General features: G+C 35.0%; 1 protein-coding gene across 3 annotated transcripts; it reads left to right on the top strand.

Annotated features, from left to right (window-relative positions):
* The first annotated feature begins 4164 nt into the window (after window positions 1-4164).
* On the top strand, window positions 4165-24626 carry LOC106663711 (putative phospholipase B-like lamina ancestor). Of its 3 annotated transcripts, XM_014388765.2 has the most exons (11): window positions 4165-4299; window positions 14618-14715; window positions 14908-15047; window positions 19197-19330; window positions 21751-21900; window positions 21961-22207; window positions 22269-22375; window positions 22731-22886; window positions 22972-23203; window positions 23504-23749; window positions 23826-24626. In XM_014388765.2, exons 4-11 carry the CDS (start codon window positions 19215-19217, stop codon window positions 24510-24512), a joined length of 1941 nt encoding a protein of 646 aa, XP_014244251.1. In that variant the 5' UTR covers window positions 4165-4299; window positions 14618-14715; window positions 14908-15047; window positions 19197-19214; the 3' UTR covers window positions 24513-24626. The 3 variants fall into 3 exon arrangements, with proteins under 3 accessions (XP_014244251.1, XP_014244250.1, XP_014244252.1); XM_014388764.2 differs by lacking the exon at window positions 14908-15047 and having other exon boundaries at window positions 4166-4299; XM_014388766.2 differs by lacking the exons at window positions 4165-4299; window positions 14618-14715; window positions 14908-15047 and adding an exon at window positions 17029-17130.
* The last annotated feature ends 754 nt before the right edge of the window (window positions 24627-25380 follow it).

Genomic DNA, 25380 nt, shown 5'->3' with positions numbered 1-25380 from the left:
ATATATACATTTAGTATACTATTTGCTTTTAATTTCTATTAAAATAATATTTTTATTAATAATGCAAGCAGTTAACCATTTTTTTAAAATAATCTTATCCTCTGTTTCTTTCCAGTGTTTTAGATATATTTTATTCCTAATTAAGATAACTTAATTATTTGGCTATTGAAAACAAAAAAAGTCTAAAGACAGAGCTGTTACCAAATGATAGTTCAGTCTATAAAATTAGAAATTTTTTAAATTCTTCTGGTGGATTTTTGCCTTTTCTGTCAAAAGGAAACTACATCCACAGGTACAACACCAAAACAGGCTGTGACTTTTTTGGATGAATGATTTCAGAGAAAAGGCTAAACCTCAGCGACTGCTTCCACTATATTTGGGTTCATTCGAGAAAATTGTTAAAATTTGGGCTTCTTGAAAAAGAATTTGGCCTTTTCAGCTTAGAAGATTTAACACCAAATTAACTGAAATACCAAGAGTGGAATAGATTATTTTGAGCAATAATGCAAGAAGAAAATGAGAAAAAGTAGGTGTCAGAGAATATTTTTTAGTTCATAAAAAAAAGAGTGGCCAAGGTTGGCATCCTCTTTGGCTAACAAGTCAAACTTTCAATTGCCTCTATGCCGCGAAATCCCGGGGATGGATTATTGGTGTCGCTGACTTGCCTATCAGAGAAGTTGGCTATATTCCGGGAATGTATTCCTAGCTTTTTATTTCCCTGGCACAAGGTCCAATCACTATGATTTCAAACTGGAAAACCTGTAGCATATTTACCTAGGTTTACCGTCAGTTCCTTTGCCAGGAAGTACATTCAGTTTCCACGCCGGCTTGATTCAGTCCATGGCATTTCAATATTTAAAAACGAAATTAATAATCTTCCTTTTCTTCTCTGTTCCTTTCTTCTTCCCATTTTCATTAATCTTCTTTCTCGTTCTACTTTTCTTTCTTAATGTGGTTTCATCATTTGATTATAAATAATTAATATTTTAAAGAATATATTATTGTCATTTTTATTTTGAATATTTTATTATCAATGTTATTGTTATTATTTTACTGTGTTTATAAAACCAAATTTATTTCTAAGATACGTTCTTGTAATGGGGCTTAAAACCCTACTTGTAAATTTTGTATTTTAATTGTAAATTGTTTGTATTTTAAAATAAACTCAAGCAGTACTCGATTATAAACACAGTTTATAATTACAATTAAAATTTATATCATAGTTATTAGAAGAGCTTCTAAGAGAATTATGCCGCCATATTTAGAAAATAAAAGTTTGAAGGGAAAATTAGGCCACGGTTTTGTGCATTATATCATCGCAAGTAATTATTCCGGGCTTCCAGCAGAGCTTTTTCAGCTTTATAAACTAAAATTAATTTTTGTACTGAGTAACCATTGATGGCTTGTGCTTTTTTGGGTTTTTCTGGAAAAATACGTAAAAAAACGTGTCTTACGAGCCTTTTAAATCGAAAAAGAAGATAAATTTTTTTTCGATTTTTTTTGTTTGTTTGCGTTTTCTTGAAAAATAAGTAAAAAACCGTGCCTACGAGCCTTTTACATCAAAAATGACAAATTTTTTTTCGATTTTTTTGTGAAAAATACGTGAAAAAACGTGCCTACGAGCCTTTTACATCTAAAAAGACATTAAATTTTTTTTCGATTTTTTGGGGTTTTTTTTAACCGTTTTTCTTGAAAAATACGTAAAAAAACGTGCCTACGAGCCTTTTACATCGAAAAGATAATGAATTTTTTTCGATACGCATAACTTTCTCATTTAGCTGGGAAATGACACTAACTTTGGTATTTTAAATGAGAATACCATATTTTTATCGTACAATTCGATTCTACAGCTTATTTTATGCCACTTTTACTGAAAGGAAAACTTTGATAGGATTGACTATTTCTTAGTTAATTTATGATAGGAATCGTCTCATAATAGGGCAGGGATCGTTGGGTTGCTTTCACGCTTAGCTTATTTAATTTTTGAAAAAAAAAAAAGAAAAAAAGAATTCTAGTCAAAATTAATTCGGCGTTTGTAATAAGACCAGTTTGCTAAATATAATAGTTTCCGAATTAAATGGGTGGACTATAGAAGTAAAATAAATAATAAAATTTCTGTTCTGGTGTATCTAAGAAGAGTGGAATTTCCAACTTCAAAGGGTTCAGTCTCGTCCAGCTATCCTTGTAGTTTACTGTCGGTCTCTTTATACGATTCATCTTTCTGAAGGATGTCCATATAGTCGGCAAATTGAGTTAGTGTAGGTCGTAGATTCTCGTGGTACAGGACGGTCCATTTACATTTTCCTGTGGATATGTTTAAAAGTTTAAAAGAGTTGGTTTATATTTTATAATGAAAGTCCTCTTTCAAAACAACTGAGTTATTAAGCAAATGGTGATCATTATTGTGTTTTTAGGGTGGGCAGTAACTGTGAGTTTTGCTTTGAAATACACTGGCTGGTAAAAAATTCCACCCAATTGATTTTTTTTTCATTTGCTCGATAAAAGAAAATTCTGTCCTTAATTTGCCTCATTGTTTTTATTAATAAATATTCGTTTATGCTGTTTTAAATTGGGAATAACAATTAGAGGTAAACACACTTAATCATTACTCCAAAACAAGGATAAAGGATTTTTCAAAGTTTACTTTTTACGGAATTTAAATTGTTCATTGAGCTCATTTGAATTGTGAAGCAATAAACTGTTTAGTTTTCATCTTTATTTTCTTAATTTCAATTTTTAAACGTAAGAATGCCACTTAGTGCTAGAGGATGTTGCGCGTGGTGTGGCACTTATTGATGATGGACGTTCCATCAGGTATGCGGCTATTGCCATCGGAGTTCCCTTTTCGAAACTCTGCAAGATGCTGTTAGACGTTTTCGAGAAACTGGGTCCTACCATAGAAGGACCGGTTCTGGACGCCTTAGGGTAACAGAACCACAGGATGACCGTTTTATTGACTTTGAGAATTTTGCCAAACCGGCACCTTACTGTTGTTCAAGCGATTCATCAGCTCCAGGAAGTTCGAGGTGTCCAAATTTTTGAACGCGCTGCTCGAAGAAGATGAAATCAGTATGGACTGATGGCTTTTCGGGGCGTAAGAGGACCAGAATTGACAACCACAGAGTTGTACGGTTCTCATCTGCTGGAGAACACAGTCATTGGTCTTTGGACGATTGGTCTGCTGTACTTTTTACATATGAGGGTAGATTTGCTCTATGATCTCCAGAAGGAGGTGAAAGTGTGTGGAGAAGGCGAATGAAAGGTACGAAGCCTGTAATTTTTCCCAGAGCCAACCTTTTCAACGTAGCTCAATGATAGTATGGGCGGGAATTTCAATGGAGAGTCGCACAGAGTTGGTTGTCGTTCGTGGAAGGTATTTGACGGCCACTCGCTATGTGTATGAAATTTTGGACCATCATGCGTTGCCTATCCTCGATGAAATCAGCGAGAATCCTATTCTAATGCACGATAATGTTCGTCCACTTGTCGTTCGCATAGTACAACCTTCAACAGCATAACGTCAGGGTTTTAACATGGCCAGCCCGTTCTCCAGACCTGAACCACATCGAACATTTATGGGATAACCTCAAAAGGCCATCAATGAATGGCGAAAAATGGGCTAACCTCCAGAAAAGAGACATTACCAGGCTAGTAGAAAGTATGCCGAGGCGTCTTCGAGATGTATTTAAGGCAAGAGGAGAAAATACGCGATATTGAACTGTTAATTAAAAATCTAAAAGTTAAAACAAATTTTATCTGTCTGTCTTTTTTTTGTTTTATTATTTTTCATTTTCCCTAGTATTTTTTTTTTTTGACTTTTCTAGACAAAGACTCAATTATGAAACGCTAAAAAACATGAAACCTCGATTAATATATAAAATATATACAAATCAAGTTTTTTACAAGTGGGTGGAATTTTTCGCCTGTTAGTGTATAAGAACTGAGCTCGAGGAACGCAGTAGAGAGTATACGTGTTTTGTTGACGACGTCATTGGACACGTCTCGATTGAATAAATCTTCCCTTTACACTCTAAACACTGCCGACAGCCGATGTCCTCTGAAAAATTCCGAACTTAACCATTTCGCGTTTATGGCCGATCAACGGCGCCGTGGTGGGATCCGGGCAGCCCGGTGGGGAGGAAGAACATGTCACGTTCCGTTCTCATGTGCTGATTGTTCAGGCTTCAGTCTGTTCTAGGGCAGAGAACCGTTTGTACGCAGCAAAGTGGACGTTCGTACAAAAATACATCGCTCTTGTGATGGTAAAGCCTGCTTCCCAGCGCACACGATATATCGTTGGTGAGTGAAATCGAAAATTATCTTTAAAATACTGTTTACAAAAAATTATCACTTGATCAAAAGATTATCACTTGATTTGGACAAAACCTCTTCAAAATCATGTTGTATAATCTACAAATACATATATATACATATATTAAACTGGCAAGATTATTTCGTAATATAATATACCACGTGTCCCTATTCTACCAGGGCATTTGGAATCTATCCAATACGACATTTTCTCTTTGGTAGAAGATCTTTAATCCAATTGTCTCTGACATCACCCAACAAATCCCACCAATTCTTACATAAACCATACACAAGGGAAACCCCCATTTCAACAGCATTGTTTTGAATTTAAAGTAAACTCCAAACACTTATGTAAGTGATTTGGCAAATTCTACCCGTTCTACTTTTGTACTTTGCTAACAATAAAATTTAATTTTTTGATGGTGTCCATCCTGATTTTTTTGAACTCCATAATAAGATGATGGGTAGGAAATAAACAATAGGCTTATTGGGAAAAAGACAATTGATTTCCTTCCCTATCATCTTAAAATAAAATTTGTAAATCTTTGATATAATAAATCGTAATTTCATTCTAATTAATAATATATTTTAATTAAGTATAATAAATGCGTTCTGAGATTTCATCTTAGAAAATTTATTTATTTCATTATTTCAATTATTTATTAATAATTCTTTTATTGCCTGTCAATAATTATTGTAGTACATAGTTTCATGATATAAAAACTATTAGCTTGGTTATTATTAATTACTTTGCTCAGCATTTCACAATGTTACAATAAATTATAAAACCCCTGGAATTTTTCCGAACTCTTTACACTTATTTAAAAAAAATTATATTAATTGGTTCACTCAACTATCTAGAATAGTATTTCGTCACTTTCGTGATACTCTTGAACGAGAAATTATATTCAATTAGCATTTTTTTATCATGAATAGATGAATCTTGAGAAATCTCTCCCACCGTCCATATGATTATTATTACATTATTGTGCTTCCATTCTGCTTTTCTCTTGCTTAAATTTGCAAAATCGAAGTTCATCGTCCACAAGATGAACACAGGGCGACACTTCTGAAACTGACTCGCTGCTGTGCACGACCTTAATTTATGGCCGCATGACCTATTATTCAACCCGCTTCGGAAGCTCGATAAGCTACCATAGGTTTTGGCCAAACCGAGACATGTACTTTTGGGTATGATCCCAAGATGATAGAGTGGCCGAAGGGAAGCCGTAGGAAGGGCAGGGATGACACTGGGAACTCTTGCTGGGAAACGGCCGACTCTGCATTTCTTGCCGAACTAGTAATTCAAGAACAACTGGGAAGTGCGAAGAGTTAAATCGTACGAGAGTTCAAGCATATAAAAACAAGAACAACTGGACCTCATAAAGCACTCGGTGGTGGATCAAGTTGAACGAACAAAAACGCTCAAACAGACTTGCCAGTGAACATGAACCAACATGGAATCTCTCCTTCCAAAACCTTGGGCTTTACTTGGATAGCAGACATAAATAAAACCCATCCACTCAAAAGACCCCATGTACTACCCATACAAGACTAAAAAGACAATAATTCAACAGTTGGGCGTCGGTGGCCGCAACGGTTTAGGCGTTGACACGGCGCTCATCACTGTAAAGTCCCGGTTTTGAATCCAAAGGCCTGCTTTCGAACCGGCATACTTACGAATGGGCTTTTCTCATGAACACCGACTCCCAGACGGTGCATATAACCTCTTAGTTGAAATACCCTCGTTAAAAAAAATATATATATAGATATATCATTTACTCCCTAAATTCACTAGTTTTAGTGGTCCGCTTGGCCAATCAATATATTTCAATTAATTAAGATTTTTACTTGAGATAAAAAAGGTCACGATAGCTCAAGTGGTAGAGCAGCGGCGTATCTAGCCGAAGATGGTGGGTTCGAATCCCGCTCGTGACACTGTCTTTTTTTCTCAACTAAAAACCTTAATTAATTGAAATATATCATTTATATCGAATTACATGCACAAATACAGACAAAAAGCCAAATTAAAAAAGAAATTGCATAATTAAATTTTTTTCGGCAAGACGCTCTAGAAACCAAAAAAAGTTTCATTTGTACATATTTATGTTATAGTTTTGCGTGATTTACATATGCATTGTTCATGTTCATTTATATTTTTCGGGATTATGTTTTGGAACGGCAATAAAATGCTTGAGTTTCTTTGATAAGCGAAACGAATTAATGCAATTATTTAAGATAAAACACTCACTGATAATAAATTGGAAATTTAATTTGTAATCTTTTTCTGGACAATTTTTTAAAATTTATTTGTAGTACATTGCAACTACTGGTAACATGTAACAATGGGAAAGGAAATATACACAAAATTAAAAATAAAAGTGGAGAAAATGTCCATTGGTAGTACTCCAATGATACCAACGTCTGTTCCAAGGAGATCTCGCGGCCATCGTCTCTTCAGTCGGCGAGGAGGGTTCGATGGTTTCTGATGAGTTGATTTACGGTGGTTGGGAAGATTTTGTGAAATTTTGCGGAAACGGGAACGGATTTCATCTTGAAGGAAAGGAATATTTCAGTCTGTATGTGTTGTTAGGTTCGATACATAAAATGCTGAGCATCTAGTATTTTTCGCCTGATTAAGCATTGGGTAGTTTGAATACGGGGGATGTTGGAATGTTTGGCTGTACCCCACACTTCCAGTCCGTAAGTCCATTTAGACTTAACTATGGTGTTGTAAAGCAACCTTTTATTTTTGAGAAGTAAATCAGAACATTTGTTAAGAAGTCGTGGAAGATCTCAGGAGTTTGTCAATGTACAGCCGAGGTACAGCACATTGTCCGCGTTGGGAGAGTAATATTATTTAAGTAGATCTTTTTACGAAGAGTGAAGGTAAGGTGGGTGGATTTGTCTGTGTTAAATGAACAAAAGTTAAAATTGTTTTTAATTTATTCGTGAACTTAGTCCAGTAAACATCGGCCGATATGTCCAACACGGATATTGCAAAATATGGCTTAGTTAAGATTAAATAGCCGCTATCTCTCTGAAATTTCTTTTACGTTTTGTTTTTTCAAGTTTTCTCAGAAGGTTATCTATTCGTAAATAGTACCTTTTAAACAACGAAGTCGGTAAATTTATCGGCGTAAACACTTTCACAGTGGAGATAAGAAAAATATTTTCTATTCAGAACCGATTGTGTGATTTCATTGGCTAAACCATTCGATCCTTATAGATTAAGTTCCCATTTTTTTATTGACTGGCGATAAAAGATTTTTATCGTTTGTTTCTATTTTATATAAAAAAAACAGTGTTGCAAAAATAAATCGTCGTTCTTTGTTATAAGACGGTTATTTACACTAAAATTGATCAGTTTTATATGAATCAGAGATTGTCAAACAATACTTTAATTGACAATTTATAAACCATAAAAAAATAATGGAAAACCCTAATTTTGTTTTCTTCTATTAGATTTTTCGTCAGTTTGTTCATCAACTCTTTTCAAACCTCTTACATTTTCATAGTCGAAGACATTTTAATCAACAGTATAAGGTCACATTGACATAAAACAAGTCCAGTTTTTGTTGTTGGTCGTTTCAGTTCGTTCGTTGTTTTTTTCGATTTCTTTCTATTTTTATTGGATCTGGCATTTTAATGATACATTCTATATATTGTCAAGATAAAAAGCGCCCATTTACATTAGTTGAATTTTGTGGAACATTGCCTCACTTCCAAAATTGCAAAATAGTCATAGCAAAAAAAAAATCATATTGGTATATCAATTTCTATCTATACTTCGAACTCTCGGTCTGGTCATCTTTTTCTATTAAGCTATCGACTAATTTCTCTCTCTCTCTCTCTCTCCTCCCTCTCTCTCTCTCTCTCCTCCCTCTCTCTCCTCTCTCTCTCTCCTCCCTCTCNAAGAATGAGCTTTTTTGGAAATTTTAAACTACATTTGCGTTTGGAAATACATAAAGGTCATTTGGTTTTTTCAAAAATAGCGAGAAGTCTCTCTCTGTCAGTCTGTCTGTCTGTCTGTCTGTCTGTCTGTCTCTCTCTCTCTCTCTCTCTCTCTCTCTCTCTCCCTCTCTATCTATCTATCTATCTATCTCTATCTCTATCTCTATTTAATCTATCCGTGTATACATATCTGCTTTTCTATCTCTCTCTTACTACTTCTATTCTCTTATTTGTCAGCATCAATTTCTGTCTCGATTTTATCTCTCTTAATAACTTTCCCTAAAATTGGTTCTACCCACCCTGTATGTCAGTCTCTACGTTATATATTTCTCTATCTGTGTCTGACTCCCACACTGACGCACTTCTCTCCTTATCATCTCTCTCTCTCTCTCTCTCTTTCATTCGCTCTCTCTCCATCTCGTCTATCTAACCCTATATCTATTCATCTATCTATTTATAGATCTATTCATACATATCTGTCTTCCTAAGCCTTTAAATTTGGCCTCATCCACCTTTGTCTGTATTTAGCCCTCTGACTTCTGGACCCTACCTCTGCTTGTCTGTGTCTAAATATATTTCCCTACCTTTGTCTACCTATTGCTGGTTTTGTCGAACAGTCTACAAATTGTTTGTCTATCTTGGTCTGGCTATCTGATTATGTTATCCCTCCCGCACTATCACTTGCTTTCTTTACTCTCTTTTTCTCTCTGTCTGCTTATCTTTCTCTGCCTCTCTCTCTTTTCTCTGTCTCTCACTGTCACTTACTCTTTCTAATAACTGTATCTATCCATTTAACTATTTTGTTTATTAAATTAAATCAAATATTCAATTTTGTACGCCTTTCTAACTTTGTTTTATCTATTTACGTATCTCTACTAAAACTTGTAACTGATGGATCAATAGTGTATAAAATTGAACCGACACAAAGTTAGCTTTGAATCACTTGCCTTGTTGATTGGATTTGGGCAAACTATCTGGCAATCTTGGCAAATAGTCTATAACCTGATAAGGCCATAAGAATTTTTTCCTTCTTTGGACAACGGCCGGTAAGAGAATAAATAAAACGCCAACATGCGATTTCTCGTGGAATGGAATTCGCTTGGTTTACTGGCCCATTATGGAAAAGGAATTATCTGACTTAAAAGATAATTTACTAAGACGAGAAACTTTTTTATTTTCATTAACTTTTAAATTATCAAACACCAATAACCATTTAGTAGTAGTAGTTAAATATGACATTACTTCTTTTTTGGATAGAGTTATATGTTTGCTATTATTCTTGGGATGCATGGGCAAGTCGGCTCAAATTGGCTTGCAAGAAAATTATCCTCTTAACAGATGAATTAGAAAAACTTGAATCTCTTTCTTATGATATGAGTGCTAGCTGGCAAGCTGAAAAATCCAAAATACATATTGAGCAAAAATTAAAAGAGGAACTAGAAAAAGCAAAAATTTATTTGGAATCTATCCAAGATATATTCCCATCCCGACGATAATAAACTACATTCATGCGATTAGTATGACTATTTTGAAACATTAAAGCAGGAAGGTTCTCCATAAACTTTCAAAAGAAGCAAAAGAAAAAGCCGAATCAGAACTGAAAAAGCTAAAGCTTATGAAACAAATGTCAGGTGAATCCATGGGACACGACTCCATGAGACACGTGGTCGTCCTGTGCAACCGATCCCCTATCATCGTCCTTCGACTCTGTCCTTGGCTAACGCCGGCTCAAACTTGAAACGTCAGCCGTTTTTATTTTTTAAACGAGGCTCTATTTATATGTTAAATCCTGTTAATATTTGAAGAAGTGAGTCGTAAAACCATAATAATAATTATTAAAGAGGAGATAAAAGAGGAGATGATTTGGTTTTTATTTGAAATGTCAATCAACGGGAATTGAAAATTTTGCATTTATCCAATAGATCAAGTCTCTTCGGTTTATTTCCTTTTTAATTACACAATAATTCCATATCGAATCTTTATAAATTGGCAAATCTAATTCTTTAATTAAACTCATACCTAGAGAAAAGTGTGTTGGTTCAATATCAACTTTTAAAATTTAATATAAGTGGCTCTATTCGAAACCTTTTTAATATACATAGATATTGTATTCGTCAAAACATAAGACATTATTTCCTAACATACATACCCATCGGTTTCGACGGAATCATTATCATTTATCCCCCCCCCCAAATTTCATATTATAGTAGTTTTAATTATTGCAAGTGTAAAACAATAAGCAACTATATACCATGGTCATCAGGGTTATAAATTGGGTGAGGGAAGACACCTTTCATTTTTGCGTATTTTGTCTGCGTCGAATGAAACGCGTAATTTGTCTTGTATGTAGCACTTTTTCATTTCTCTTTTCAAACTTCGTTATATTCTATCGAAGCCGAGAAGGATTTCCCTGCCATTTTTTACAAGCTCTAAATGCCAGATAGCTTTATAGTTTTATCCCATGCAAAAAACTATTCCCCCCCCCCCCCTAGAAGTGTGACTGTTCAGAGTGGATAGAATATTTCGAAAAATATCCTTTTTTTCATTGTAGTTTCCTTTTCCGAAATCATTTTTCTTGGAACAAATTTCTTTAACTATCGATGCGATTTTTTATGACTAACAAATCATAAAATTTAATTTTGGTTTATTATTCTGGTCATCAACTTTTGTGGGAAGGCGGTGAGCTTAATTATGGCCGATAGTTTCCCATTCCATTCAACTACCAAACAAATTTAGGGTTTAGGACCACCACGGTCTATAGGAGCTTGTTTAGTTCATCATTGTTCGAACCGTAAAATCCAAACAGGAAAAGATAGGTGGATAGGTCTGCATGTGGTAGGAAGTTGATTGTCCGTGCTGGAGGTCTCTGCTCGGGAACTGCCAGGCCCTCTGGGTGGCATGATGCCTCGGAAAGACAATACACCCATGGTGCTATAGTGCCCAATACTGCACGTAAGAAAGGAGAGTCGGGGGTCATCATTGCAGCGCGACTTTCAGGCTTCTAACCCAAGCCGCAGAGACATGTCCATGCTAACATATGGTTTACAAATCCTGGCTTGTACTCTCGAGTCTTGAGGAATTTAGCATCATCGACCAATGAAAAGCGACCTAATCGAGGTTCATTAAAGATCCAAGGTTTTCCTAGCATTGAACCTTACATAAAAAACATTGGCGTCACATTTATTTAAAACAGCAAAAATAAACAACAACAAATCCTGCTGACAAATCAATGATTTTGCATAACTCGAAGAGGCCATGTCGACCTTTAAAATAGAATGTTCAGATCGAGTTTGAAAGTGCAGTAAATCACAAATCGTTGTTATGTAGTTACCGAACAAATATTTGGCTACCTTATTTGCTTCAATGTAGACGAAAACTCTTATGTGATTTCATCGTCAATTGCATTAAAAACACTGCTGAACCTGAACCTACCTCACTTGGAATTTAGGCTCCAGAAACAAACCGGATGGGAACTAAACACTTCGGGCACATAACAATAAATAATAAACTACATGATCACGGAAACCCTCTTTACAACATCCTAGAATTCAGGAGGACGTTAGAAACAATGTGGTTCACAGATTGTTTCCAAATCAAATTAAGTAACCGGATGAGCAATCAAACTCATTAGGGAAGTACACCTCGGTCTTTCATGCTGAAATAAATTCCAACAATTTATAAGATCCTCATAAGATCGGATAGCCATTAAAGCATTAGCATGTAAACAAATCACATCAAAAATGTCAGTAATTTTGGGTAGAAAAAAGCAGACACACTGGCCAGAGGAGGATCTGCAAGACCATGTTTAGGCCCTGGCCCTATTCTTGGATTAACAAAAACAAACTGAATCTTCCATCACAGAACGGATCCAAAAAAGGTAAAATGAGAAGTGGATAAACTCTAGAGGTGGTAGACACAGTAAACTTATGCTAAATCAACCTTCACCAAGATTGGCAATCTCAGAGAGTGATAAGACAACCCAATAAGTAAGTAAGAAGGCTGCAGTGCTTGAGGAATAAAACCCCACTTCCTAGTATCTACCACCACTATCATCATCAAGCTTAGTATAGAGCTATTTAAAAATAAGTCCTCCGCTCAATGGGAATGTAGCCCATGCAAATACTAGAATAACTGCAGACTCCGGAGGCATATGTATAAACGCAGAGAGGCAGAAAGAAGCCTGTGAAGATATTGCCAAGAAGAAGAAGAAACAGCGAAGCAGGAAGGATGCACACGAGAGTCCATGATTTGGGGTCTGGTAAAAAGTGTTAAGCTTAACGAGGAACTCTAGATAAAAAAATGGAGATGTATACTCAACCAATACTGGTTGCGGTGCGCAGGTCGTAAAGAGGCCGGTTCCTGTACAATCTAATCTTAAGGTCTTTAGGGTAACGTTGGGTTCATGGTTCATTGCCATATTGGTTATTGCACGGTACAAGTCGAGATGTGTTAAATGTTATAACTTTATAAACTCTTATTTAACTTTTGAACAGGTGTTTTAACAAACTGTGACACCAAACAATTCTCAGTTAACAAAACATTGGGTTTCCAGTGGATTTCCCCCGTCGTGGGTGTTTGACTTTATTTCATCGCTTGCTATGATCGATTGAATTTCTCAGTTGTTTACCACCATTTCTCATTCCGAAACGTCGGAAGTATATCGTCGCTTGATACATTTCGGATTCGGAGAAACCTGTTCCAAAGCTGCTGGCATGAGTCATCCTTATAGTTGGAACGCGAAGGACTGGGCCGAGGTATCAACCCAACGGATGTTTATTTCCCGAGGGTTTTATGAATGTATTAAGAGAAAAGAGGCCAGGTCGCAGATGAGTCCTGCGGTTTTATTATTATTTTCTACAACTGCGACACTGGCCGAAGCTCTTTCAAACGGTCTACTTTTACACGAAGCTAATTTAAACAAAAACAACTGAATATTTATAATTCCCGTGTTTGTAAAGTTTGTTTGACGGGTTTTTTCTTTCTGACCTATAAAGAACTTTCATCCGGGAGATGTGTCAACATTTATAATCGAAAGTTATTTTCATAATGTTCGTACAAAATACATACAATAGAACAAATCAACTAAACTACCTGATATAAAAATTCATAGTCAAAATTTTATAATCAATTTTTAGAATAGATTGTATAACTGAAAGGCAAAAAACCGCACTTCTATTTATTTGTTTATTACATAATAACTAGGTATAAACATAATAAATGTCTTAAAAACGTAAACACAACTTTAATAACTTGCTTATTTTTATGTTAGGTGTTGTATAGAAAGACAAGTAGTAACAGAGCATTAACAACGGACATAAAAAAAGAGACAGGCTGATAGAAAGAGAAAGACGAAAAAGTAAAATAGCTATATGTATAAGTATTGTAGATAGATAAATAAGTAGCTAGATATTTAGATAGATATAAAGAAAAATAAACAGATTGATAAGTAGATTGAGAGATATAAGGTTGGATAAATAGATAGATAGACAGATAAATAGATGGCTACAGTTAAAAAGAGGAAGAGAGAGAGTGAGTGAGAGAGAGAGAGAGAGAGAGAGAGAGAGAGAGAGAGTGAGTGAGAGAGAGAGTGAGAGAGAGAGAGAGAGAGAGTGAGTGAGTGAGAGAGAGAGAAAGAGAGAGAGAGAAAGAAATTAGACGATAGCTTGGTAGATAAAGGTGACCAGAGTTCGATATATAGATAGAGATAGATATACCAATACGGATGGATATAGATGGATTTTTATTTATTTCTTTTTTTTGTGGCTACGTCTATTTTGCAATTTTGGAATGAGGCCGATGGATAAATTATTTAAACTTGATATAAAATGAAGAGTGACTTCCAGCTTCGTAATTTACATTTTCGTGCAGTAACCAAGTGAAATTTCAAAGCGGCCAGATTCAAACGCGAACCCAAATAACATGAGAGCTTTTTCAACAAACAGGACGATGCTCCCAGATTGGGTTCGCACTCAAATCAAAAGGTTTAGGAATCAAGAACGTTGAAATGTTCATGCTAAAAATTTGCCGCTCTTTAAAACAGCTTCTTTCAGTCCAAAATAAGCCTCCTTTAGTCTCTGGTGAAAAAACGTAACCACGATAAACAAAATGAAACGCTATTTTATACATTTGTTTGTTGCCGTATCAATTTATAGATTCATTAGTTCGGCCAACCTGGCAAAACGACCACGGGCTCTCATAGCCAAAACAAAGCTCTAGAACGTTCTAGTCGTCAACGAACAAGCCTCGTCCAGTCACGCTTTTCATTTATGCTTGAAAGCGTACTGTTCTCTTTTAATCTATTCCGGTTTGGCTATGTTATCACTTCATTAATGAATTTGTTGGGTTTTTTCAGGACCGACACCAGTGGTAGCCAACTTCACCTGGTGGTGGGCATCCAAGGATCCTCGACAGAACAACGCTCAATGGGCTGAAGTATCTCCGTAGTTTAAGGTAAGGGTTTATCTACAATTTTTTTAAACAATTAAACGCGCGGACAATCTAATTAATCTCAAAATGTTTTTATTTTTAAGTGCCTAGTCGATAAGACTTAATTAATTTGTCTTCTATCAAAGATATAAAGAAGATCAGAACAGTATGTCATCAGTGTTAATTTTGTAACGCACTAGTTGAATTTCATTACAGATCGAATTGGAATTGATGATTTTGAAATTTGAAGATCCTATTCTGTATTCTCTGTTCTGAGCTATGGTACGGTTCATTTTATGACAATTATGTTCTATCTTTATTGCCTTCGATCTTCTTGCGACCTCTTTCATCATTAGGTATGATTTTAGTTATATTTTCCAGTTTTTCAAAAGTATCGCGCGCGTGCACGCGCACGCACACACATTTGAACAACGATCTTTTAAAGAATAAAACACGTTTGTGATATATTATATATATCGGCTACCCTGTGAACTTTTATTTATGAGTCAGTAGTAACAGAACATGGATTACTGAGGAAAATCATCAATTAAATTGTACAAGATAGTAAAATTTTTATATATTATATAGTCTTATACCTACCTATTTCTTGACTATCTGTACTTTTCTCAATTTCTTTCTAGCTAAAAATTTCTAGCTATTAAAAATTCAAAAATTCTATTGTAAATTCTAGCTTTAAGGCACCACCTATTTTGTATATATATCTATGTTTGGCTCTCACTCTCGTTAACTCTTCTCCCCCCTCTCTTTCTTTCCCCTTCACCCTCTATATTTTTCTCTTTCTCTCTCTCTCTTTCGTTCGTCCTACCTATCTTTATATATCTCCATCTACATATTTGGCAGACGGATCACGGAACCTTTCTCTAATTAATGTCGCAAATCGTATATGGTGTAATTTTACTTTATTTTTATATTCTGAATAAAGCATTGTTTATTATTAAATTATTATGATGTCTCTTACATCTTTATCTGAATCCCACTCTCAGTCACTTACTCTCTTTATTATCTGTATGCCAATCTATATCTACCTCTATTTATTTATCCGTTTTTCTTTTTTCTAACTATCCACTTATGTATTCAACTTTGTTGGTCTATTTCTCTCTTTTATCTATCTCTATCTATCTGCCAATCTATATCTACCTCTATTTATTTATCCGTTTTTATTTTTTGTAACTATTCACTTATCTATTCAACTTTGCTGGTTTTTTTAATCTCTCTTTTATCTATGTATCTAATCTGTATCTCTATTTATCTACCAATCTATTCCTACTTATATTTATTTATCCGTTTTTCTTTTTTCTAACTGTTCACTTATCTATTCAACTTTGTTTGCCTATTTATCTTTCTTTTATCTATCTATCTCTATCTTCATCTATCTACCAATCTATATGTACCTCTATTTATTTATCCGCTTTTCTTTTTTCTAACTGTTCACTTATCTATTCCATTGTGTTTGCCTATCTATCTCTCTTTTATCTATCTAAGTATATATATTTTTATTTTATTTTCTTCTATTTCACTATTTCTATTTATTAATTTACTTACATACGTACAAGATATACCCATAGTTTTGTCCATCCATGTGTTTCTACTCTCTTTGACTCCCTGTATTCTTATATTTGTCTGCGTCAATTTCTGTCTGTATTGTATGTCAATCTACATGGGCCACCACCGTGTGTGTGAGTGTGTTTATAATAACAGAATATGCATCAAACTGCGGAAAACTATAAATTAAATCGTACAATTCGGTAAGAATTTCGATTTAAAATCTATCTATCTATCAATCGTGTTGAATAGAAGGAAAGAAAGGAAAATTATAAGAAATTTGTATATACGGTTTTGGTCTATTGAAATGATAAGCCCACTTATATCAACATGACATTTCATCATTGATTTATTCACTTCTGAACAGTATTATCAAAAGTATAAAAAACAAAGATTTGAAGATTGGAAAAATTTATTAAAATGCCTTTTACATTGGTTTTTTATGTTAATTGCTTTACAATTACTTATCTCCCAACTGTGAAGAAGAGTTGGGAGGATATAAGCAGTTCAATTAATAAAAAGGGTAGGGCGTCGTTCGATTTTAGTGAAACAATTAGAGCAAACACACATGGAAAAGTACGATTTTAACACTTGTCTTGTCATTGGAAACACACAGTCGGCGTTTTAAAGGTGAATTTGAAAATTCGCATTTCCTTTTTTATTTCCCACGTAGTGAATGAAATAGTTGGCATCGTCCCAGTCGTCGAATCATCACAGAAAAGCGGTTTCTTCGGGGACGGCATTTCCTTCGGCATTTTTGCCTGTTTTGATTAAAGTTTGTTATTATTTTCTGACCTTTGGCCATATATCCGATAATTTCCCTAGCCAGGGACATTCGTTCTAGAGATGTTGAAGGGGACGTGTCGGAAATATTCGGTATAATTATTTTATTTCTAGTTTGTATGAACTTTGTACTTTTTTTTGTGTAGCATTGGGATTATTATTTTAAAATGTAAAACGTTACAATTATTTTTTATTTTTTCCCCATTTCTTTCACTGCAGCAGTACTGCAGTATAATTCTAACGTATATGTATACCTTTAGAAATTAACATTTACTTAGGCAATCACTACATACTGTATACACGTGAAATTTGATTTTTCTCATTGTTACTTACGTAAAAAAGAACCATTCTCTTCATTTCTGTTTAAAATTGGCTTTTATTATTACCGTTACTATATCAATACAGAAATCCGAGGAACATCGACTTAGATAAACAGATAAAATCAGTTTTTCATTTCTGTCTAAAAAAGTAGTAAATATATAAATTAGTAAAACATTTTACTTATAAATAAGTTTTTATTATAAACCATCAGTCCAAATTTTGGGTATAATTATTGTTGTCGTTGTTAAAATTTTCTTAACTCTTACGTCCTTGTCGTGTTTTTCCCTTCTAGTCTAAACGAAATTATTCCGTTGTGTGATTTCACAATTGTTTGGAAAAAAACAATCTCAGAAAAGGACAATTTATCGGTTAAAAATCAGTATTTGACACTAAACATTGCGCAACAAGTTGGACGCCATTTAAATATACTTTATCTATCATGTGTGGTGATAAATATGATTTTATCTATAATCGCGCAAAAATCTATGAATGAAATTTGTTGGACAGGGAGTTAATTGTACTTTTAAACTTTGTGTTCCTAGTTCTGTACCTTTTTGCTTTGTATTTGAAATTCGAACATGAAAGATTAACTCGTCTGAAAATAAATATGGCCTCATCGGTAGGTTGTCATTACTTACTCCTGAAGCCCCTATATATGGTTCAGGTGACCTCACTCTACCCCATTCACTTATTACCTTTTTCTAAAATCCTACCTGTCCGATAAGTACTTTCATCTGAACATCCTTCCCCCACACCCACTGCTGAAGCAGGTGTTTTGCAAAGCAGCATCCTTGATCCTATCAGTATATACTACATACACATATGTATATGTATCATATGAAATCAGTGTAACTGTAGACATTGATATCAATACTGTCACATTATCCACATGTGCAAATGATACCGTAATCCTTTCATCAAATCCAGACCAGGTAGTGGCTTTCAGAAACCTCCAGGACAATTTCTCCTGTTTGAAAGAATGGTTCAAGAGATAGAGGATCAAATCCCAGCAAATCACCTCCGCCTTCCCTCCTATCCAGTATGCTGCGATGAGTGTTCCTCAAGGCAGCATCATTGGTCCCATTCTCTACTCCTTCCATCACAGAGTGGATCCAAATAAAACAAAAGAAGTTGATAAACTTTTGGGATACTAGACACAGTAAACTTATTCTAAAACAACCGCCACCAAGACTAGCAAACTCACTGCTGTAGTTGGAGAGGGCCATATTCAGAGGAGCGATAGGACTAGTCACTGGCATCTGAGAAAACATCTACATAACATGGGCAGATGCAACGATGATCCAATTTGCAGATTATGCAATGAGGAGGAGAAACAGCCACCCGTATCAACTTTGAATGCAAAGCAACAGCTCAATGGAGACATAACCTTGCGTACACAAAAAACCTAGGGAATGAAATTGTAGCAGTATGTCAATGACCTAATACTTCTAAGAAGATGTATTGAGTCGATCGAGGGAACTTGGAAGGTACAATAAACCAAAAGGCTGCAGTGCCTGGGGAGCACAACTCCACTTCCTAGTAACTTCATTACCATCCCCCATTCCCTGTTCAGTATTCACTGAAAACTATCATCCCAATACAGTTCCTCCTCACATATACAAAGTGATGAAATTTAAACTGACCGAAAATCCAAGCCAGTCTAAAATATCAAACTTCTGGCTTCACGCCTTCCACTGAATGAACATAATGACAAAATATAAAAATCTTTTTAAAACTTTTAACGTTTATATATTTTATTTTTTAATGATAATTTATAATAAGTACATTTGTCTGTTTTCAAAATATCAGAAAAACAGTTTAATTTTTAAATTTTTCAGTGAAGACACACATCTTGAATGGCCATGCTAAAAGTAGTCGGAGCTTCTTGGGAGCAGACCAGGTTGACGTTTTTCCTCTTGGGGGTTGTTGGCATCATGGCTGTGATCGCAATATTCTTCTATGAAATTCCTGTGTGAGTCGTCTTCTATTCTTTCTTTTTCCCATTTCATTTGACAACAAAATTTATTTCTATTTATTTACTGTGTGTTCTTCCTCGAGGCGCCTTGACCTTTGGGATGTTCAACATTTAACAGTTCACTGCTGACTCTTTTTGACTGCATTCTTTCTCTATAAATAGACAAATCTAAGCCAACACTATCTCTCCGACCTTTTGCCATTGGAATCATTTCTATTTCAATCTTAAGTTTAAAACTGATTCAGTCGTTTCCTAAGCCATTTGCAAAAAAATAGTTACACGCTATTTTTGCTTGGTTCCCTATATTGCATTATCATATAAAATACTAATTTCAATTGTTTTCAGGTTCAAATGTAAAGTTGTTTAGTCGATTAGTATAACAATAGACAATAAGTTAACTTGTTTCCTTTAATATAACATTTGTTAACAAGTGTATAAGTTGTTTCCATTATAAATTAATTTATGTATCCAAAATATAAATTTGAAAGATTTATTCTACTGATAAATTTTTTTACCCTAACAGTAAAATTTATATAACATCAGTGTAATTTATAGAAATTGAATGGCTATTTAAAGTTACATTGACTTGAACTATGCACTTTTAAGATAAAATTCTATCTTTTCTGGGTACTGAGAACAAGTTTTTCTCATTGTAAATAATATATGTTATTAGTTTCCGTCATTATTAAATTAATTTTATTTGAGTATATCAGTATGACAGTGGGGCCGCGGTAGCCGAGTTGTTAAGGTGTCAGACTCTTAGTTAGAAGATCCCGCGGTTGAGGGTTCGATCCCCACCATCGCCTCTGGACTTTTTTCTGATGCCTAAGAGGACTGCTGACAGCAATTGAAAAAAATTGACACGGCACTCATCAATAGAAGGTCTGGAGTGGGATCGGATCTCAGCAACCATGAATTTGGTCCCAACCCCTTGAAAAATGGGTTTCTTCGATGGAAGAACTCTGGCACACCAAGGGCTCAATTCACACATGTGTTGTGAGCTCCCAAAACATGAAACCAGGAATAAAGTACAATAAGCTGTACAGCTGCAGTGCTCACGGGGAGGGACCTCCCCAGTTCCTGGTATCCATTGTAAAGAAACAAAAAAATGATATGACTGAATAAACAATGAATGGAGTTAAGCCTACCGTATGTCAGGAATTATCACGTAGCCAGAAAAGTTTATGCAATTTTCATTTTTTATTGTTTTAATTATTGTTAATCAAGTGTCTTGAATATTTCACAGTAAATTATAAAATATTTCTTCTTCTCAAGGCTTCAAAACCCATAATTTTTGTGTGCTTTTTGTATAAATTTACACTTGTTATTAGAGTGGCCGAGACAGCTCATAAAATTTTCACTGCATTCGGTGATGAAACAATAAGTGAGCACACTGCCCAAAAGTGGTTCAAAAAGTTTGCTTCTGGGAATTAGGGGATTGAAGACGAACCATGGTCTGGTAGACCTTCTGTCTTGAATGATGACAAATTGAGGGAAGTTATCGAACTTGAATCAAACCAAACATGACAGGGACTTGCTAGAAGTTATTTCTTGTTCAATGCAAGTGATAAAACTATTCTCTCTATCTATCTCTATCTTACATCGACTTGGGACGACGTGGAAGCTTAGCAAATGGGCTCCTCATAAATTGACCGATGGTAACAAACTTCAGGTTCTTAACATTTGCCATTCACTGCTTTCAAGGCCCAAAGTAAAGATTTTTTGACTGCATTGCGATGAAAAATAGACCTTGCTCAGTAACGCCAGGTCGTACCATTGGCTGTTACTAAACGAACCTGTCCCATTGATACAAAAGGAAATATTCACCAACAAAAGGTGATGGTTTGTGTTTGATGGGGTATGAACTCCTGCCACTCGGTCAAACCACCACTACAGAAATATACTCAAGCCAACTGCAACAATTATCCCTTGACTTGACCCAGAAAAGACCTGTTCTTGTGTAATTTTTCACGAGGACAATATAAGACCTCATACAGGCAGAATGACATAGGAGGTGATAATAAAAAGCTAGGTTGGGAATCCTACCACACCTTCCATACTCCAGTCCTGGCCCCGAATTTATTTCACCTTTTCTTGCAAATGGACATTCATATATGCAATCGGAAGTTCAATAACCGCAAACACCTGGATAATGAGCTGAATTTATATTTAAATCACAGGATGTAAACTTTTATAAGGGCATAACTGGTCTAATAATTCATCGGGAGAAGGCAAAATGCTGATGGAGACTATTTTCCCAAATAAAATATTTTTAAACTAAGTTTAAGTATGACAATTATTTAACATTTTAAACCCAAAGAACTTTTCTAGTTATCTGGTACTTCAGGCCTTTTCTGTAATTTTTTTAATGCGTTTATTTAATTTTGCATTTATTTATTGTTTTATTTTCTATTTAGAACTAAAAACGATGGGTTTTATGCAGCGACTGTTTATTGGAAGCAAGGCTCTAACTTCCGTGTGAGGTACTGGGGTCAGAATAATGACCCAACACAAATTAGTCCAGGGGTCGCAAGGGCTTATTATAGAGAGGACTCCTCTCACACAGGGTATGAAATCATCATTAATTTCTTACTTAATAAAAATCTTTAAAAAATTGACTTTTTAAGATGGGCTACTTTAGAAATCCAGACTACACCATCTTATCCAGACTGGGTACAAGCTTATGCAGCAGGCCTGCTAGAAGGTAGTCTGTGCTGGAGGATGATTTACTGGCATTGGCAAAACACTGTCGCAAACACATGTAAAAACAGGGAGGAATTCTGTGATAAAATAAGAAGGAAGGTGCTTGAGAACGCTGAGAAAATGAAAGCGGAAGCAAAGATCAAAGATGCAACTGATGCTTACTGGCATCAAGTAATTAATCATTATTATACATAAAATTAGAAGAGAGTTATCTAAATAAATTATGTGTTAGGTTAACATGTTTTATACACAACTTGCTGGATTAGAAGAAGGTTGGAAGAATGGTGTATCTAGGAGCAGGAAAGAAAAAATTTTTAACATTCCCCATGTAGACTTTATGTAAGTATGTCAATCATATTATTAAAAATAAATAATAGTCATTTATGGGTTATAAAAATAAAGATAATTTTGAAATGAGTAAGATGTAAATGATCTACTAATATTTTTCAATCTTTCTGTGTAAGATATTACAAGTTCTTGATTGACAAAGAAAAAATTAAACAAAGTAATTAATCGCTGAATTTTAATTCAAAATAAATACAATAAAAACAGCCAACAACTTAAAACACTATCTGTATTTATATACTTTTTGTTTTATGGGCAACATAGGACATTTGGTGAGATTAGTGTTAAGTACTGTTATTATCATTATTAAGCAAATAAACTATGTTTGATTATGTTTTAATTTTTCAAGATGGATGAATAGTGCCAGTGATCTGCGAGATTTGGAATTTCAGTACAATGTGACCAAATCTTACGATCCCGCAAGTCCAGCCAATTCGATAGCTCTTCTCAAATACTTGCCCAATTCCATGCCAAATTTTATTTTAGCCCACGAAGCAGCTGGATAGTAAGTGCCTAAGTACAACTGAATTTGTATTTTTTAAATTTTGACCGTTTTGGAGATGCGATTGTGTGACCAGCTTTTGATTCAGTTACAGTGAAATGCTCAGGGTACAGAAGAAGTACAGCTTTAATTTTCATTACACCTCTCATTCAGACAGCTTGCTCGTACCGGGTAACACTACAATTTTCACCTCATACCCCGGTTCGCTTTACTCGCAGGATGACTTCTATCACGTCCTGGGCAAAAACAACCTGACGATTGCTGGGTCGTCAATCAAAAATTACAACAACTCTTTATGGGATAAAGTCAACCTTGAAAATGTATGTTTGTTTGATACAACCCTAACACATTTAAAATATATTTTAAAAGTTATTCTATTAGCTATTACTAGTAATAACAAGAGCCTTTGAATAATAAGCATACGTATTCCCAAATGTGTTTTGTAGAAAATCAAACCAATGAAGCTATTCGGTACACTTCATAGACACAGTTCATAACTTATGAAATTGAGTTTGCATTGTCAAAATTTAATGAGTAAGGGAATTTTTGCATCAGGCTTCAAGTAAATTAAACTAATAGAAATTTTAGTCTGCATTATGTAAATCTGTTCGATATTTCAGCTTATGTTGGGACCGAGGGTAGTTGCTGCCAATAGATTATCCAAGAATGCAAAAACATGGACGAAAATTATGTCAAGGAATCATAGCGGCACTGGTAACAAGCAATGGCTCGTTGTGGAAACAGTTCAGGGGATGCCAAAGCTGTGGGTCTTGGAGCAAATGCCAGGTATAACGGTTTCAAGGGACATGTCAAAAATTTGGTACAACTATTCATACTGGGTCAGCTACGGAGTGCCATATTTTGAGGTTGGTTGTTTTTTCCTACTACTTTGTAAATATATTAAAAAGATTTTCTTTCTTCAATAAACAAAAATGATTTTAGGAGGTGAGAAACGTGTCAGGGTATGATGAAGAAGGCGATGGAGTATACATGGTCAATAGAATGAAAATAGTCTTAGATGTTCTTAGCAAAGGACAAAAGGATGTAGTGGATGAAGAAACCATGGTGAAGCTTATGAGGCATCCAGAAATAACAGCTTTAGGAAGGAGTGATATATTTGTTTTAAATATCACCGGTGACATGACATACCAGATGGTTGATGACACAGGCTTTTCTGTCCATTACAACCCGCACAAAATCAAGAATCAAAGTCATGCTCATTTTGTAGCTAACCAGGTTTCTGAAGAGAGTGCCAAAGGCGATCATGACCTTGACGTCCACAACAAGGGATTTCAAGACATGTTTAACGGTATGATCAACGGGAAAGGGCCAAATGATAGATTAAAAGACATACGTTGGCCAAGCACAGGAAACAAGGTCCACAGGGTACATGCGATAAATGAAGACCCAAATGATTCATTTAGAGAATACGATGGTCTGATAGATCTCAAAATATCACTTGGTCATGCTGCATTTAAAGCAGCAGCGGGTCCTCCTTATACAGAATATTCCGACACTGTTAAGGTTGCACCTTTCCAATGGTCAAAGACTTCTCTTAAAAGTATCCCTCATTATGGCCAAGGTGACAAATGGGAATTCACTCCAACCTTAGAAAAATGGGTCTGGTAGAGTTGACACACACTTTTCTACTCATCCACACACTCGACATGTACTCTTTTTTAAATCTAAATATTTATATTCCAAATAAGATATTTTGTAACTTTGGTACGAAAATAAATTAATGACAAAAAAATGAGTTTATTTCACTGCTTTTTAACTAGCACTAGTGCATGAACAAAAAGATTCTGTCCCACTTAATTCAAGGGTGCCATTCCTTCGATCCATATAGATTGTGTATAAGAATGCCTCCTAATATGTGTTCAATAATTGTGAGTAATTTGGGTCCCCTGTACTGATTATTAGAGGAAAAAGTTGTTTTATCGCACCAATACTGGTAGTTTTATGCACATAGCATGTGTAAGTGAATGTATTTATTGGTGTGAATATATGTAGTGTGAGATGATGGAATATTGAGTACCCCATCGTCCCTCAGGTTAGTTATTAGGTGTAAAATATGGAGGAATATTGAATGAACCACCACCTTGAGTGAAGTATGTAAATAGGAAATAATGTATTTAAAAGAGAATGGGTTTGGATTTAGGAACTGATTGTATTGGGGGCTGAAATGATGCAGCTGTTGACACCAGATGGAGCTCAACCTCTGCGGCTGGATGGGAAAAACAGAGGTCTGCCCCGCACTACCAACCATCGGTTGGGTGATTCTCGAGTTCAGGTGATAATTTATTGTAAATTACATCAAAGCTGGAATTGCTGGCGGACTGTAAGAAGTGATAGGATTGGCTCTGCACACATACATGCACGTACACAGCTAACTTTATAAATCAATAATCAAAAACTAGCACAAGTTTATAGATAAATATTACTGTTGTGTTTAGTTAAACAAAAATAAGAAGCAATAGCAACTTCATAACTATTC

Source organism: Cimex lectularius, unplaced genomic scaffold (genome assembly GCF_000648675.2).
Source record: "Cimex lectularius strain Harlan isolate CLEC.00 unplaced genomic scaffold, Clec_2.1 scaffold204, whole genome shotgun sequence".
Lineage (NCBI taxonomy): Eukaryota > Metazoa > Arthropoda > Insecta > Hemiptera > Cimicidae > Cimex > Cimex lectularius.
Note: the sequence above shows the minus strand (reverse complement) of the source record. Positions and strands in the feature narration are given on the sequence as shown.